The 14204-nt window shown below is 42.3% G+C and overlaps 1 protein-coding gene across 11 annotated transcripts in view; it reads left to right on the forward strand.

Moving 5' to 3' along the window:
* Positions 1-14204, forward strand: part of tenm2a (teneurin transmembrane protein 2a) — a 205347-nt gene that overhangs the window by 50219 nt on the left and 140924 nt on the right. For all 11 annotated transcript variants that reach the window (XM_032528708.1, XM_032528709.1, XM_032528713.1 and 8 more), the window contains exon 2: positions 725-1098. In XM_032528708.1, the coding sequence (XP_032384599.1) occupies positions 873-1098 (226 nt within the window). In that variant the 5' untranslated portion in view covers positions 725-872. The remainder of the gene's footprint in view (positions 1-724; positions 1099-14204) is intronic.

The following is a 14204-nucleotide window of genomic DNA, read 5'->3' on the forward strand; positions in this document are numbered from 1 at the left end:
GTGTGTTTGTGTGTGTGTGTGTGTGTGTGTGTGTGTATATATGTATATCTGCATCTGGCTGTGTTTGATTATCCCTTACAGCCTCTAAGGAAGCGGGATTCATTCTCACTCTGATAATGAGGGAGAGACTAGCAATGCCCTCAAGTCATTTCTCCTCTTCTTCCATTCTTCCTGTTGCATCCGGCTGCTTTTCTTTTTTTCTTGCACTTTACCTTTTCCCAGCCTAGATAATCTGCATCTCTTTTCCCATAATTCTGTCTATCTTTCCTCTTGGCTTTCCTCCCACTTTCTTGACATCATCGTTCCCCCTTTTTTGTGTCTGTATTTATGTGTGGCTGTCATCAGTTTAAGACAACTGGACCGTGTTTGAGTCACTCCCTGTTTTTAGGTCATAGATTTAAATGCTGGCTGACCATTATTCATCTGCCCGGTCGATGGTTGAATATCTCTGTGGACCCCAGCAATGGCAGCTCTGTTTCTCCCCACATAGCACAAATAGCCTTACTTATCCCGCATCAATAGTCTGATGTGTTGCATATTTGCCTGGTTGCTCAAATGTCCATTCAACGCACTCCCTCTTACCTAACTTTCCCTGTAGATTCTCCGGGGGGTTTAAAGCAGGAATGAGTCACAGCAGTGCATCCATTAAATTTAAACCAACCTTTTTTGCTTTCTTTTCCACTCTCTCCATCTCTCCCTCTCTCTCTCTATCTCTGTTTTCCAGGTGACTGAAGGGGAGATTGACATTACGGAGGCCCGCTAGGAGGCCCCTTCATCCCCCGCCTACCTTTTTGTCCTCCTCCTCTTCCTCCACTTCCATCTTTTCTCCCTGAAAGCCCGCCCCCGCCTCCCCCACCCTACCCAACCTCAGCATGGATCTGAAGGATCGTAGGCACCGCTCCCTTACCAGGGGTCGCTGCTCCAAAGACTCCCAGTACAACAACTCCTCCCTGGATGCAGATGAGTGTCGTGTGCCTACCCAGAAGTCCTACAGCTCCAGCGAGACGCTCAAGGCCTTCGACCACGAGCAGAGGCTGCACTATAGCGGCTGCGTGACTGACCTGGTTCACCACGAGGCTGATGAGTACTCCAGGCAAGGTGAGTTTCTGGAGCAAAGCATTCCCTTCAAATGCTTTATCACACTGTAGCTTGGGGCTTGATCCATACTGTGCTGGACTGGAGACATTACACGCAAAATCAAGTCAATTTAATGATTTTACGGAAATAGTTCAACATTTTGGGAAATACACTGCATGCTTAGCGTTCTTCTCCGTTGTACCCTAACTATGTTGTTAGAGCAATCAGCTGGTTAGCTTAGCTTAGAGAAAAATACAGAAATGCTTGATTTGTCCAAAGGGGACACCTCTAAAGCTCCCTTATGAACATGATTTATCTTTAACATGTGGAGGTTGTACAACATGCTGATTTTACACTTTTTGCGTGGATTAAACCATAGATATAGAATATTCTATATGTGGATTAAACACACACAGTGTAACATGTTAATTAAAGAGCAATAGAGATGCTCATAGGTGCATTTCTTTCTTTTTTTACTGTGTACTGAGCAGGGATAGTTTCCCCTGATTTCCATCTTTGTGCCAAGCTGAGCTAACAGGTTGCTATTGTTGGCGTCAGGTTTATTTCACAGACATGAGAGTGGTATTAGTCAATTAATCTCCCTCTCAAGTTTTTTTGTATATATTGTTCCAGGGATATAAATCACCTTCTAGTTATAACACATAGTGAAGGCTGCCAATTGCAGCTAATAGGCAAAACTAGTTGGAACTCAAGGATGTAGCAATTTCCTTCACCAATTTACCAATTATCTCTGTTCTCTGTGCGGCTCCAGTAGGCATCATTTCCTTGTCCAGCACGTATGGTTGAGCCAAGCATACCTCATCACTTTTAGAGCCCTTCCAGTCCTGTAATGTGATTCTCAAATATCTGCTATCACACATTAAACAGTCACATTGCTGCACCATGTAAACGTTTTTCAGCTGTATACTACTTTTAGGCACTGTAGGTTTCTTCCTAGGCCTCGTGGCAAGCTTTTAATGTAATCAGATAGCGTAAATGCTGCACTTTGCAGCCGAGGACCAAAGCAGACCTTTAGCACTGGAAAGCCTGTCATAATGAACTTCTGTATCCCCTGGTGAGCAAGTAGCCGATAGGCCGATAGGTCATCTCAAAAGCGATGGGCCTGCTCTCATAGGCATATCTTTAAACTGTGTGTCTGCGTGTGTGTGTGTGTGTTTGTGTGTGTGTGTGTGTGTGTGTGTGTGTGTTGTATAGGGACATGAAACAGGCAGTATTGATCCCTGGCTAGTGAAAGGAGTCAGACTCAATGGGATTGATCTGTGCTAAGCTCTGTTTTCTCTGCATGGACACAGACACGAGAGGCAGAGAGCTCAGGGCAATACAACACATGAATGCAGATAAGAGAAGAATAACAGTAAAATCACCTTCACAGAGAATGGCTGCATGTTAGAGAGTCCTTGATGGTATTTTCTAAATAGAACATCTTCATTAAAGCCTGAAAGGTAGACCTACTGTCAACTGTTCATGTGACGGTGAGTGGTTTAAAAAAAAAAAAAGAGAAATTGATCAAGCTGAGAGTAGCTTAAAGAAGAGAAATGTTTAATAGCGCACATGTTTTTAAAGAATACAACCAAAGAGCTTTTTTTTCAAAGGTGACGATAGAAAATGGATGATTGATTGGCGGGATGCTCAAAAGATTGAAAGTCAGTGGTGTGTGCTGTCCGGACACACTCCACTGCTGCACTGAGCTGACCTCACACCAGGCGATAGCTGGTCGATACCACAGTCCTCTCAGCCTATCAGCTCCTTCGAAAGCCCAGAGCCACAGATGCATCGTGGGAAGTGTGGCCACAGGAGACCAACAGTGTTGCAGCACCATATGGACTGTGACACCACAGGAGGAGAAAGAAAAGGAGTTAGAGTGAGAAAGACGGAGAGAGAGGCAGCAGATGAATCGAGTTGTCTCCCTCTTTCAGCCAGACATTTTTGTAACTAGTACTTGAGAGAGTGAGGGATTGAAATAATGTGTTCCTCCTTGGAACAGCTTGTAATTTACAGGCAAGATGGTAGGTGTAGACAGAAACTTTCTTTTCGTCAACAGTAACTACAAAAATTGGGCATAGGGGAGTCTTTATTTAGAGATTGTCTTCGTAGTTTTAATGAAAACCTAACAAATAGTTAGAAGGGTAGGTTTGATGTCTGAACTGACATGCAATATTAGTAATTCATGTGCTTATGAGGCCACACTATAAAATACGATTAATTTTGATTAAATAAAAATTTTGTTTTTTGGTTGGGTGGGTCATTATGACGTTGGTGCTTCTTGTCGAGTAGTTTTGAGGTCATCTGTAGCTATTCTCAGCATGTCAATTTGCTTTAGTGATATTGTGTTGCACAAACAATTTACAGGTCTGTGGTGTGTTAATGCATATTGACTCGCCCTCACGGCTATCATTAGACTCCTGTGTGAGCCATAAAAAAATGAGTTGGACTGGAGCACCAAGGGAGCATGTGCTTCACACACGCATGTACATACACTCACACAAACTGTTGCTGAGTTCCAGATATATTGGAGTGGATGCATTACGTCACTGAAGTTGTGCACGCATTGTGGTTGGCAGAAAAACAGCAGGAACAATGATGGATTTACTGTTTTCAGAGACAGCTGGCTAGTTAGCTAGCTAGCTTGCTAATTCCACCGTGCTTTAATCCTACACTGGTTACAGAAAATGAGCCAGACAGCTGACAGGTGGCCAGCGGCAGTGCTGACTCCAGAGACGGATATTCTAGCTAGCTAGCTACCCAGCCCTGTCTTATCCATCCCCGAAATGGGGCTGCCCTGCTCCCAGCGACGTAGTCGGCCACCGACAGCCCAGCAACCGGCTGCCGGGACCGTCAATGTATGGCCCAGGTGTGAGCAGCAGTGGCTACCCCTGCCTCCTTATTCTGTGAGCTGGGAGATGTGTTCCAGCAGCAAGTTTGCTACGTTCCTCAAGCTCTGTTAGCTTTTTACTATAATAAATAAACTCCCAAACTGTCAAGAAAGGAAAAAGTCTTACATCTATTTTCTTATCAAACAGAAATATACAACCTGCACCTTCTGAATTCAAGTTTCTCTTCTTTACCTGACTTCATTTAGTTACCTTGACTCATCCACAACATCCCCACTTCACACACCAAACAAAGTTAAGCGTTTCCATGGGTCCAACAATCAAAATAAGTCCTTAATTGACAAAGTAAGCTGTGTATGGCTCTACATGCAGGCTCATTCTTCCGAGGCAAACCATCAACAACCAACCACCAAAAAATGACAAAATCAGTCAACAAATCACCCAACCCCACTACTACATAGACTAAATGAGCGGAGCCTTTTAGGCTTCAGTGGCCGGGGTTTTATTTAACCCTCATGTTGTCCTCAGGTCAAATTTGACCCATTTTCAGTTTTTTTATCACAAAAAATGGGCCTTCAAAATAAGCGCAGAGAATGTCAACATTAGAAATATCAAATAACTTTGGAAAAAACATCCAAAAAAGCACCCACAACATTGAAAAAGTTACAAAAAGGTCGGAAAAAGCGATGATAGTGTTTCATGGTTGACGAGAAGACAACACAAGGGTTAAAGTGGGTTGGAAAACGGTAGACTCCACCATGACTTTCACTGTCTTTCCCCAGCTAGGCTCCGCCCACAAAACTGGTCATTGCGGTTTACCAACATCAGAAAGGTCTATTAAGTAGCCGCACATGCAGAACACACAATGTATGTTTTGCAAGTCAAATTGTTATTGGGGCTGTTTTTGTAATTCTGAGAGATCATTTACATTTAGTTATGCAGTGCAAATTAAGAGGAATGCAGCAGATGTTTGGATCTTTGAATGAGATTCTTGCACAACACTAAAAACACCTTTCTTCAACAATCAAAACCGTCATTTCTGTTAAACAAACATGTTTATGAGAGGTGTATTTCTATATCTCTATGCTGTCATGCAAAAATCTTAAAGAAAGTCTTGCTTTTCTTACTATACTTCTATATGTGCACAATAGTTCTTCTACAGCTTACTGTAGTTTGAGTCTTACTGCAAAGATATCATAGCCTTTGAAAATAACTTTCTCACTGCATATCGTTATACATGAAAACTTCACTGGAATTTCAGTGATTCCTGAAGGGTAAATCCAACCTAAATAAGTAACATCATCTCTCCTTGGAACCATGTTTGGAGTGTGTTTGGAGACTTTCCAGGATGCTGTATATTTGTGTTTTGCCTCCCAGGCAAGAAATATTTTCCTTGGACTTTCCTCCCAGCCCATTAGGAAACTGTTTGCTGCTTTGAAAGGAGGTGAGGAGGAGCTAATGACCTTTATTTAGACGCGCCTCAAGTCTACATGCTGATAATGTATTCCTCCTACATCCAACATGTTTGTCCTGCTCCAAAACTTTTGAATTTGTTGGCCAAATTGTGGCCCAAGCCATATTCATTAGAAATCAATAACTGTCAATTATTACATGTAGCGTGATAAACCTGAAGTTAACTGCACCAAGCAGCTGCTAACGCCACTTTCACGCCACCTTAAGGGGAGACTCTACAGGTTAATAGGGTAAAAGAAATGTAACAGATATCGCCATAAAACTTCACCAGTTGATTGCTTACATTAAGACAATTGTTTTTGTATTACAAGTTTTCTGTAATGTTATGTTAAATATGCAAATAAGGCAGTATCTGACGCCAACTTTTGGTGAACTTAGGATAAATCTATAGAAATAAATAGACAACGCTTACTAAAATGTAAATGTGTATTTTGGATGTTTTCTGCTGGAAGAAGACATATTACGGAAGCAAAATAGTGCCAAATCTCAAAATTGTGTGGCGCCTTAAAATGGCATCAGCAGAAGAGATACATCGCTCAGTACTGATTGGTCAGGTAAAAACCAAACAAAAACACACCCATTTCCCAACAAGTAATCAGCTAACAATAATACAGAGACTGTCCTCCACCTAAAAACGCCCCCATAAGTCCTTTGTTCAAGCAGCAATTACGACTCATATTTACATTTGGATTGGCAACGCCCTCTAGTGGTCATATTAATTATGACAGAAAGTTTATGACAAACTCTAAATACAATTACGGACCTGAATATGAATATAATATGAGCTCTTTTCGTTTTTTTTAAAGATTATTTTTTAGGGCTTTTCCCTTTATTACAGTGACAGTGGATAGACATTGAAGGGAGAGATGGGCGTTGACCTAATCTAAACTTAAATAAATAGAGCATAAAGCATGTTTCATGCTTCTTGTGTCCAGCGAAGTTAGGGTGGTCTGGACGGCGAGTTGATGGAAACGCGGCCTGTGGGACTGTGGGTCTGCGTAGGGCCTTAGCACCGAGCCACTTACCTGCAAGATGTTGTAACAACACAAACACCCCATTGCAGTGATTGGCTACGGAAGAGAAGAAGTCAGTTCTCTGAGCCTCTCTGACCGATGCTCTGAGCGTTTTAGCCCCAATTGGTGCACATGGCCAGACGGTTCGTGAAGACCATGTGCACTGTCCGCAGTAGCATGAAACCTGTTAGACCTTACCAAACTGCAACCGTTTCTCAACTTTAACGACAGGTTTAAAAGCGTGACATTACATTCTCTGGTTTAGATGTGAGGACAGAAGACGTCCTGTGGGTCTTATATCCTGCCACCACTAGGGGCACTAATTCATGAAAAGGCTGGTTGTATAGCAGTTTAGGAATAAACAACCCATTTGGTTAAATGGTTAGGAGGACTTGTTAATACAATGTCAGGCTGAATGACTTGCAAGAGTTGATAAGTGCTGTTGTATTTATTTTTATATCAAATGACGCAGCTATAACAGGTTATATTTTACATTTCTGAACATACCATACAAATTTCAAGTAAATCATTTTTCTTTTCAGTTTATTCTCACTGTTTGATAAAGCGTGTTTGCTTGTGTGTATTCCAGACCCCCCGCTTTCATTGGATCTCAACTCCACTGTTTCCCCATTACAGCCTTATTACCTAGTCTGCTTGGATAAGCACAGCCAAATAACACATTCTCTCCTCACCATAACATGCAGCAGCCTGGGAAGCTCATTACAAGTGTTCACTATTTAACACCACAAAGCAACATATTTGAAAACGTCACTAATCCCAATAATGTTACAAGCCTCATTCACATATAGCCAGAAATAATGGAGAAAGCTTTGCCTAAACATGTGCTGTTTTGAACATATAAAAGTTTCATTTTCCTGTCATATTTTCTTAGCTGGTTCATTCAGGCTGAATATGCATGTATCAATGCTTAACTGATAATCCCACGACTCAAATACAGTGTAAACTCACTCTGAGCAGTACACCAGAGCACACTACACTTCTTCTCTCTCACTGCAGTCTCTCTTTGTTTGTCTGCAGACTTTCACCTCTCTGATCTTTCAACCCATACTGTGCATCTTCTTGCCTTTCTCCCAGTCTTTCTCGATGCTCCTATTCACCACATCCCAGTGGTGTGTCATCTCCCCAGGGCCAGCGCTAGACAGAAGGCATTATCACAGCCGCTGCAGTCTCTAGAAGCTTTGGCCTTTCCTTTTAGAAGGATCTAAATGAGCCCCTCTACATTCTCCTCTGCTGTTTTCCCTTCAGGGATGGAAACCACACAGATAATCCACACCACCCACCTTACTGCCTGGACAACACTTAACATCATCTACTGTCCCTACTCATTCATCCCTCTCTCCATCTTTCCATCTCTCACTTTTTTCCTCACTTGCTTATATGTCCTCCTTTGCTCTTCTATCACACCTACCTGCTTTCTCTGGCTTGTTTTTTACCCTTGCTGTTCCTGTCTTGTTGCCTTAGTGATTGTATCACACATTTGTCATATTGAGGCCCTCTCTATGACTCTGACAATCAGCATACCGTGTGTGTATTTGTGTATCTTTGCCCGCTATACAAGCTCTAAAGTCTTGACATATCATCTTCACAGATGCACTGAAATGTATATAATTACGATGAGGTCAAACCCATAAAAGCCAGTGGCAATATAATGGCCATTTTAATTTCCTTTTCATACTCAACTTTAATGAGGACAAATAACTACAGTTGCCATGATTGGTTTGTCCAAAAACTCTGCCAAACTTTGCCACTTGCATCCTGGCATGATTGCCTCCACTGTCTCTATTCAAGACTGTACAAGAATGGACAAGGCAGAATTTGCTCTGTCCTTTCCATTCTTTGAGGAGAGGAGACTTCCAAGTATCTGCAGGAACCGCAGCAGTGCCCTATTGAGTGAGATTCAGGGACTGACCCTAGCCATCAGCCCCATATGTGACTTGTTTGCAGAATCCTCCTTGAAGGGATGAGAGGAACCTGCATTGCCCGGCCGTACTTGTGAGTTATCAAGTCCTTGGCCAATTCAAAGCATCAAGGTTTTTTTTCCTGGTAGTGGTTCTCTATTTGGCTGGTATCCTTGTCGCTTCACAAACCATCACCTCTGCTTAGTCAGGGCTCCTGCACAATTGTGAATGGTTGAATCAGTGGGATAGTGTGTACATACCACGTTTCATGCCTCCTGTTGAAGCGTATTGCTTGCAGCGGCTGGTGGCACCATGTGTCAAAGAAGTAGACTGTAGACTGTCACTGTCTGCAGCCCTCCACAGACAGTGACAGGGTTGAAAATGCATAGGCATTTGGACATTCTTGGGAGTGTAAAACTCCACACAAATGAGATACAGAATGTGGGTTTGCTTCTGCATGCACACCTGCCTGTGTGTCCATGCATTGCATTGGAGAAAACAAAGCAGCTGCATGCTATAAAAAATAAATGGTGAGATTAAATGCAATCCCTCCTCTCCTCCTCCGATCCTTTTTTGTCTTCTCCGATGGCATTCTGCGCCTCTGCCAGCTGCTGACACTCAAAAGCATCCCGTAGCTGCAGCAACAGAGGAGTTGTTGAAGAGTATCCTGGGGCAGACTCCACTCCGCTCCTTCAGTCCTCAATGCTCACCACTCACTCCATCGCCATATTCACTCTTTTATACACAGGAAACGGCTCTTGTGGGTTTGTATGCGTGGTCCCCACACATGCAAGGAGGTCTTTAAAGAGAGACTTAACTTCAAGTAACATCTGGTCCAGCATTTGGCACTCATAGACACACTCAGGCTGCTGTACATGTCAACAGGGCCCAGTTTACGGATTCACATAAGCCCTTTTCCCTACATCCCATAATGTGTCCGTAAAAATTGTGTGCTTTTGAATGAGCTGGAGAGATTAATCATTGTGTTAGGACTAAATAAAATGACTTGCACTAATTATAGATCTGTCAGAACTTGATGTGCCCTTGGGATTCACTCTATAACATTATCCACACAAACCAGAGTACACCTCAGTTTAGTTTGTCAAATCCTGTCTTCCATATGGAGGGGGGGGGGTAAGCTATTAGCACTGATGCTGGCACAGGTGCATGCACACACATTCAAACACTGGGTAACAAATGAGACAAATAATAGCAAGAGGCCAGGGAAATGCATGCTGAAGGTGCCAGCTATTTAGCTCTGATGCTGACTCTCATTCACACAGACACACGTGCGTGCCTCACACACACACACACACACACACACACACACACACACACACACACACACACACACACAGGTCCAGGGAAATGAATGCTGACATCTGCAAATTTCTTAGAGTAAAAATAATTTATCAGACAATGTTTAGTGGGTTTTGTGAGAGTTGAGTTAATCGATGTTTACTATGTACTGTAATGACCCTGTTTGACTCTGCGTTGGCAGTGTGTGATAAATGAGACAGATTGTAAATGTCAGTGTTATCAAGTCTTGTTTTTTTTCTTCTTTTTTCAGCCGAGTCACTTGCTTCCTAGCCTGTAATTAAACATGTTCCCCAGCAACATAATTTAAGTGTGTGTGTGTGTGTGTGTGTGTGTGTGTGTGTGTGTGTGTGTGTGTGTGTGTGTGTGTGTGTGTGTGTGGGTGTGTGGGTGGGTATTTGTTTACACAGATGTATGACACATCTCATTTTATTTATTTAAAATGTAGGCTATAATCGGGAAAAGTTTCATTGAGATTCAAAATCCCCTGTTAAAAGCGTGTTTTGGCCAAGACAACATATATCAGTGACAAACAATTTGAGATGACAGCACAGCGAGTATACCAAATACGACTCAGGTCATCATATCCTAGACCTCATAAGGGCAAATAGCTCATCTACCACCTGACGTACTTTCCTCCAACTCTTTCAATCTATTTTTGAAAACACTTAAATAAATGAGCTCCCTAAGACCCAAATCAGTCTGAATATGTACTTTGACTTTGGCGCAAGAGAGAGTTGATGGCGATATAGGATCTCAAAGTTAGATGAGAGAAATTCCTAAACGTTGGACCTTTAAGATGAGTCATGAATTTTTAAAAACTTCCTTTTCATAACCCCAAAATTTGTACTATCATGAAACAGAAGTGCTGCAGTTTCTTCCACAGTGACTTAGATTGGTGCTCAAACTGTTGAACAGAATCTCCATGTGTCCTTTACAGCCTGCCAACCACTTAGGGAGTATGTTCAGTGTCCATAAGGATCTTTTGTGAACATGTCTTATGTAGCACAGCATCGGTTTGATATCTCTGTTAGCTATATTATAGAACATTATAGGCATATATTTTTTCAGAATGTTTAATATTGAAGCATGACTTACTAAAACATATGTAATAACATATGTAACATATTACTTTTTCTGAATGAATACTGCATAAGATCCTGATATCTCTGTTAGCTATATTATTGAACATTATAGGCATATATTTTTCAGAATGTTTAATATTGAAGCATGACTTACTAAAACATATGTAATAACATATGTAACATATTACTTTTTCTGAATGAATACTGCATAAGATCCATACATACTGTAGCCCAGCAGTGCAAACCTCCTGGAGATATTCACTGCACTGCATGATCATTTTAATCATTTTTGTCTATTTGCGTTGGCACAGTGTCTTTATTTATTCGTAGTTTGGGGTATCCACCTCTCAGCTGTGAGCATCTAGAACTCCTATCCTATCTCCCTGTAAAATCTTTATGCTAACTAAGGATATTCAAAGATTCCCCTTTTGAAGTGTGTGCAGTGGTTGTTGTTTTTTCAGAATTCCTAAAGAGCCTTTCATTTCAAAAGTGATTCCTCCGTGGGAGTAAGTAGAGTAACCCAGGGTTATAAGCAACATCGAGGTATGTCTCCCAGGCTGGTCAACTCCGCCTCCTATTCATGGAGGAGATGTGTTTCACTGCTTAGCGCTACACCTCTCAGTGACAAGACCTCCTCCCGAGTGCATGGTGTTGTGTCATGTCCCGTCCTGTCATGTCCTGTCCAACCCATACTGCTCTGTAGGAGTAGAACTAGCCCAGGGATGGATGACATTTGTCACACCTATTTTGGGCTCCTCATTATGAGGTGACAGGGGCCCCTGTGGCTCAGGCGGGACCCAAAGGAACGGATGTCATCTGGGAGGTGTGGGAAGTGTTTGACCATGACTCACATATTTGGATATATGTGTTAGATCGTTACTGCACTACTAATGGTGGCGTTAATGACATGCCACATGCAATTGTGTGTGTGTGTGTGTGTGTGTGTGTGTGTGTGTGTGTGTGTGTGGGGAGCAAAATGGACTTTTGATAATCAACACCAAGCCTTACGAGGCTGACTGTCAGTGTTCTCTGTCATCCTGTCACAACATGTCAGTCACACAGGGAAGGTAACATATCTCTGCTACTGCCACTCACTATGTAGGCCTACAGCAAGGAGCACTTTATCAGACAACAAAAGTTGAAAAGAAATATAACAGCACCGTTTAATGAAACACTAAATAAATTAACATTTAAATTTGATCACACAATTGCAACATGGCGTTTTTATAAACGTTACCTTGATTCCTTACATGTGAAAGGAATGTGTCAGTGTTTGAAGTGATGTGGGTGCTAACGCTTTGTTAACTTGTGTTTAGTTTCCAGATGTCAAGATAACATTTTTAATCATTTTAATCTTGACAGTTTAATCTGCTGCAAACCACTTTATTTTTAATCCCGGCAAATAAGAGTCAAGGAATAATCCTCCTTTTTGAGGGATGGGGCAGTTTATCTGATGGTCATGAGGGTGATAGTCTCGCTTTTCCAGACCATCCACACAGCATTCTGGGATGGGAGCAGAACGTGCTCTGGTTTATTGACATTTCTTTAAACCAATCCCAATCCTCATGTGTGGCGCTAACTTTCGCACAGAGCCCCTGAAAAATAATCTTGCAAGGGAAAACTCTGATTGGACAGAGAGTCCAGCTAGCTGTCTGGATTTACCCTGCATATACCCTTGAGCCAAGTAACCATGTCCTCAGATTGGACAGATAGTCTAGCTAGCTGTCTGGATTTACCCGGCGAGACTGAGGACCGTAACCATAGTCCTCAGATTGGACAGATAGTCTCTAGCTGTCTGGATTTACCCTGCAGAGACCTGAGGACCAGGTAACCATAGTCCCAGATTGGACAATAGTCTAGCTAGCTGTCGGTTTACCCTGCAGAGATCTGAGACCAGGTAACCATATTCCTCAGATTGGACAGATAGTCTAGCGCTGTCTGGATTTACCCGCAGAGACTGAGAGACACAGGTAACCATAGTCCTCAGATTGGCAAGATAGTCTAGCTAGCTGTCTGGATTTACCCTGCAGAGACCTGAGGACCAGGTAACCATAGTCCCCAGATTGGACAGATAGTCTAGCTAGCTGTCCTGGATTTACGTCGAGGGGTACAGACTATGAGCGTGATAAGATGTTTAGCTAAAGAAGAAAGATTTCTACAGTAATCTCATTCATCCATCTGATCCTTCACTTGGAATAATATCATGAAACCCTTTGATACCCCAAACAAGAGGTGACAGCTTCATTAGAGACCAGATGGGTGTCAGGAAAAAAACACAAAATAATCATTTTTACTATTTTTTTTATATAGATTATTATCTTTCTTCTTCTTGCTAAGAGTCCCAATATATGTTTGACTATATGAATTTCAGACATTGTATGTTATCAAGAATAGTTGTATTGAGAATTCTGCACAACAAAACGCCCAGTGCTTAAATACCTGGTATTTCAATGTGCAATTGAACACTAGATAGAAAATAATAATAATAACTAGATAGAAATAAGCGTTTTGTGTGTAAAGTCAAAGCAAAGATGGTGATCTCATTATCAACATTTGTAGCGGTTTATTTATTAACATCCTCACTTCTGATGTGTGCACCCATGCAACATTTGCTTCATTTTATACACCACTGTACTGTAAATAACTTCATCACCATGGAAACCCTGATTTGTGAAGATGTTTATTAGTACTCCGCTGCTGCTGTGTGTTTGTGTGTGCGAGAGAGTGAGAGTAATGAATGAGAGTAATAATAGTGTGTGACAATTACAGCCGCACAACAATCCTACAAACCCTTTCTCCCTCTGACAGACAGCAGTAATCTAAAGGCTCTGCCCCCCCCCCCCCCCCCCCCCCCCCCCCCCAAGTTGGTCAAAAAAGTTCCTCGGAACACACTGAAGCAATGCCGACTTGAGCGTCCTTCCCCCAGACGTACTACGTCTCCAGAAAAGCAGGCGATTTGTATTGTCTCCCAAAAAATTGACCATAATGGCGGCTTGTTTGGAACACGATCTCGTATTTTATGAAAATAGTTTTAATTGGCCATGCAGTTGCTGAATCTGTCTTCACATCAGATCGACAAAGGTCAGTTTAAAAGATTTCCAACTGATTTTGAGAGACTCTAGCCACGCTCATCCCGCTCGTCCTTTCCGGGTTAGCTCTCCACCAATCAGATTGGTCATTGAGTCCAACTGCCCGCCTTCTGATGCAACAAGTCAAACTGGCCAAAATCAAAGCCGGCGGCTCGCAACACACCAAACAGACTCCAGTCGCCTTTAAACCTTAGACCTTTTTAAAACATGCATTGAAGTCAAAGCCAAACCAGTGTGTCATGTTTTGGAGCACCGGTCCGATCCACTAGGTGGGTTCACCAGTCAGGTATCTGCAGTGCTCCTCTGTCTGGCTCTCTCTCTGCATCTCTCCCCTGCTGCACAAAACGGGGCTCATGACCAAGGATTTCATCATTCTTCA

Source organism: Etheostoma spectabile, chromosome 10 (assembly GCF_008692095.1).
Source record: "Etheostoma spectabile isolate EspeVRDwgs_2016 chromosome 10, UIUC_Espe_1.0, whole genome shotgun sequence".
Taxonomy (NCBI): domain Eukaryota; kingdom Metazoa; phylum Chordata; class Actinopteri; order Perciformes; family Percidae; genus Etheostoma; species Etheostoma spectabile.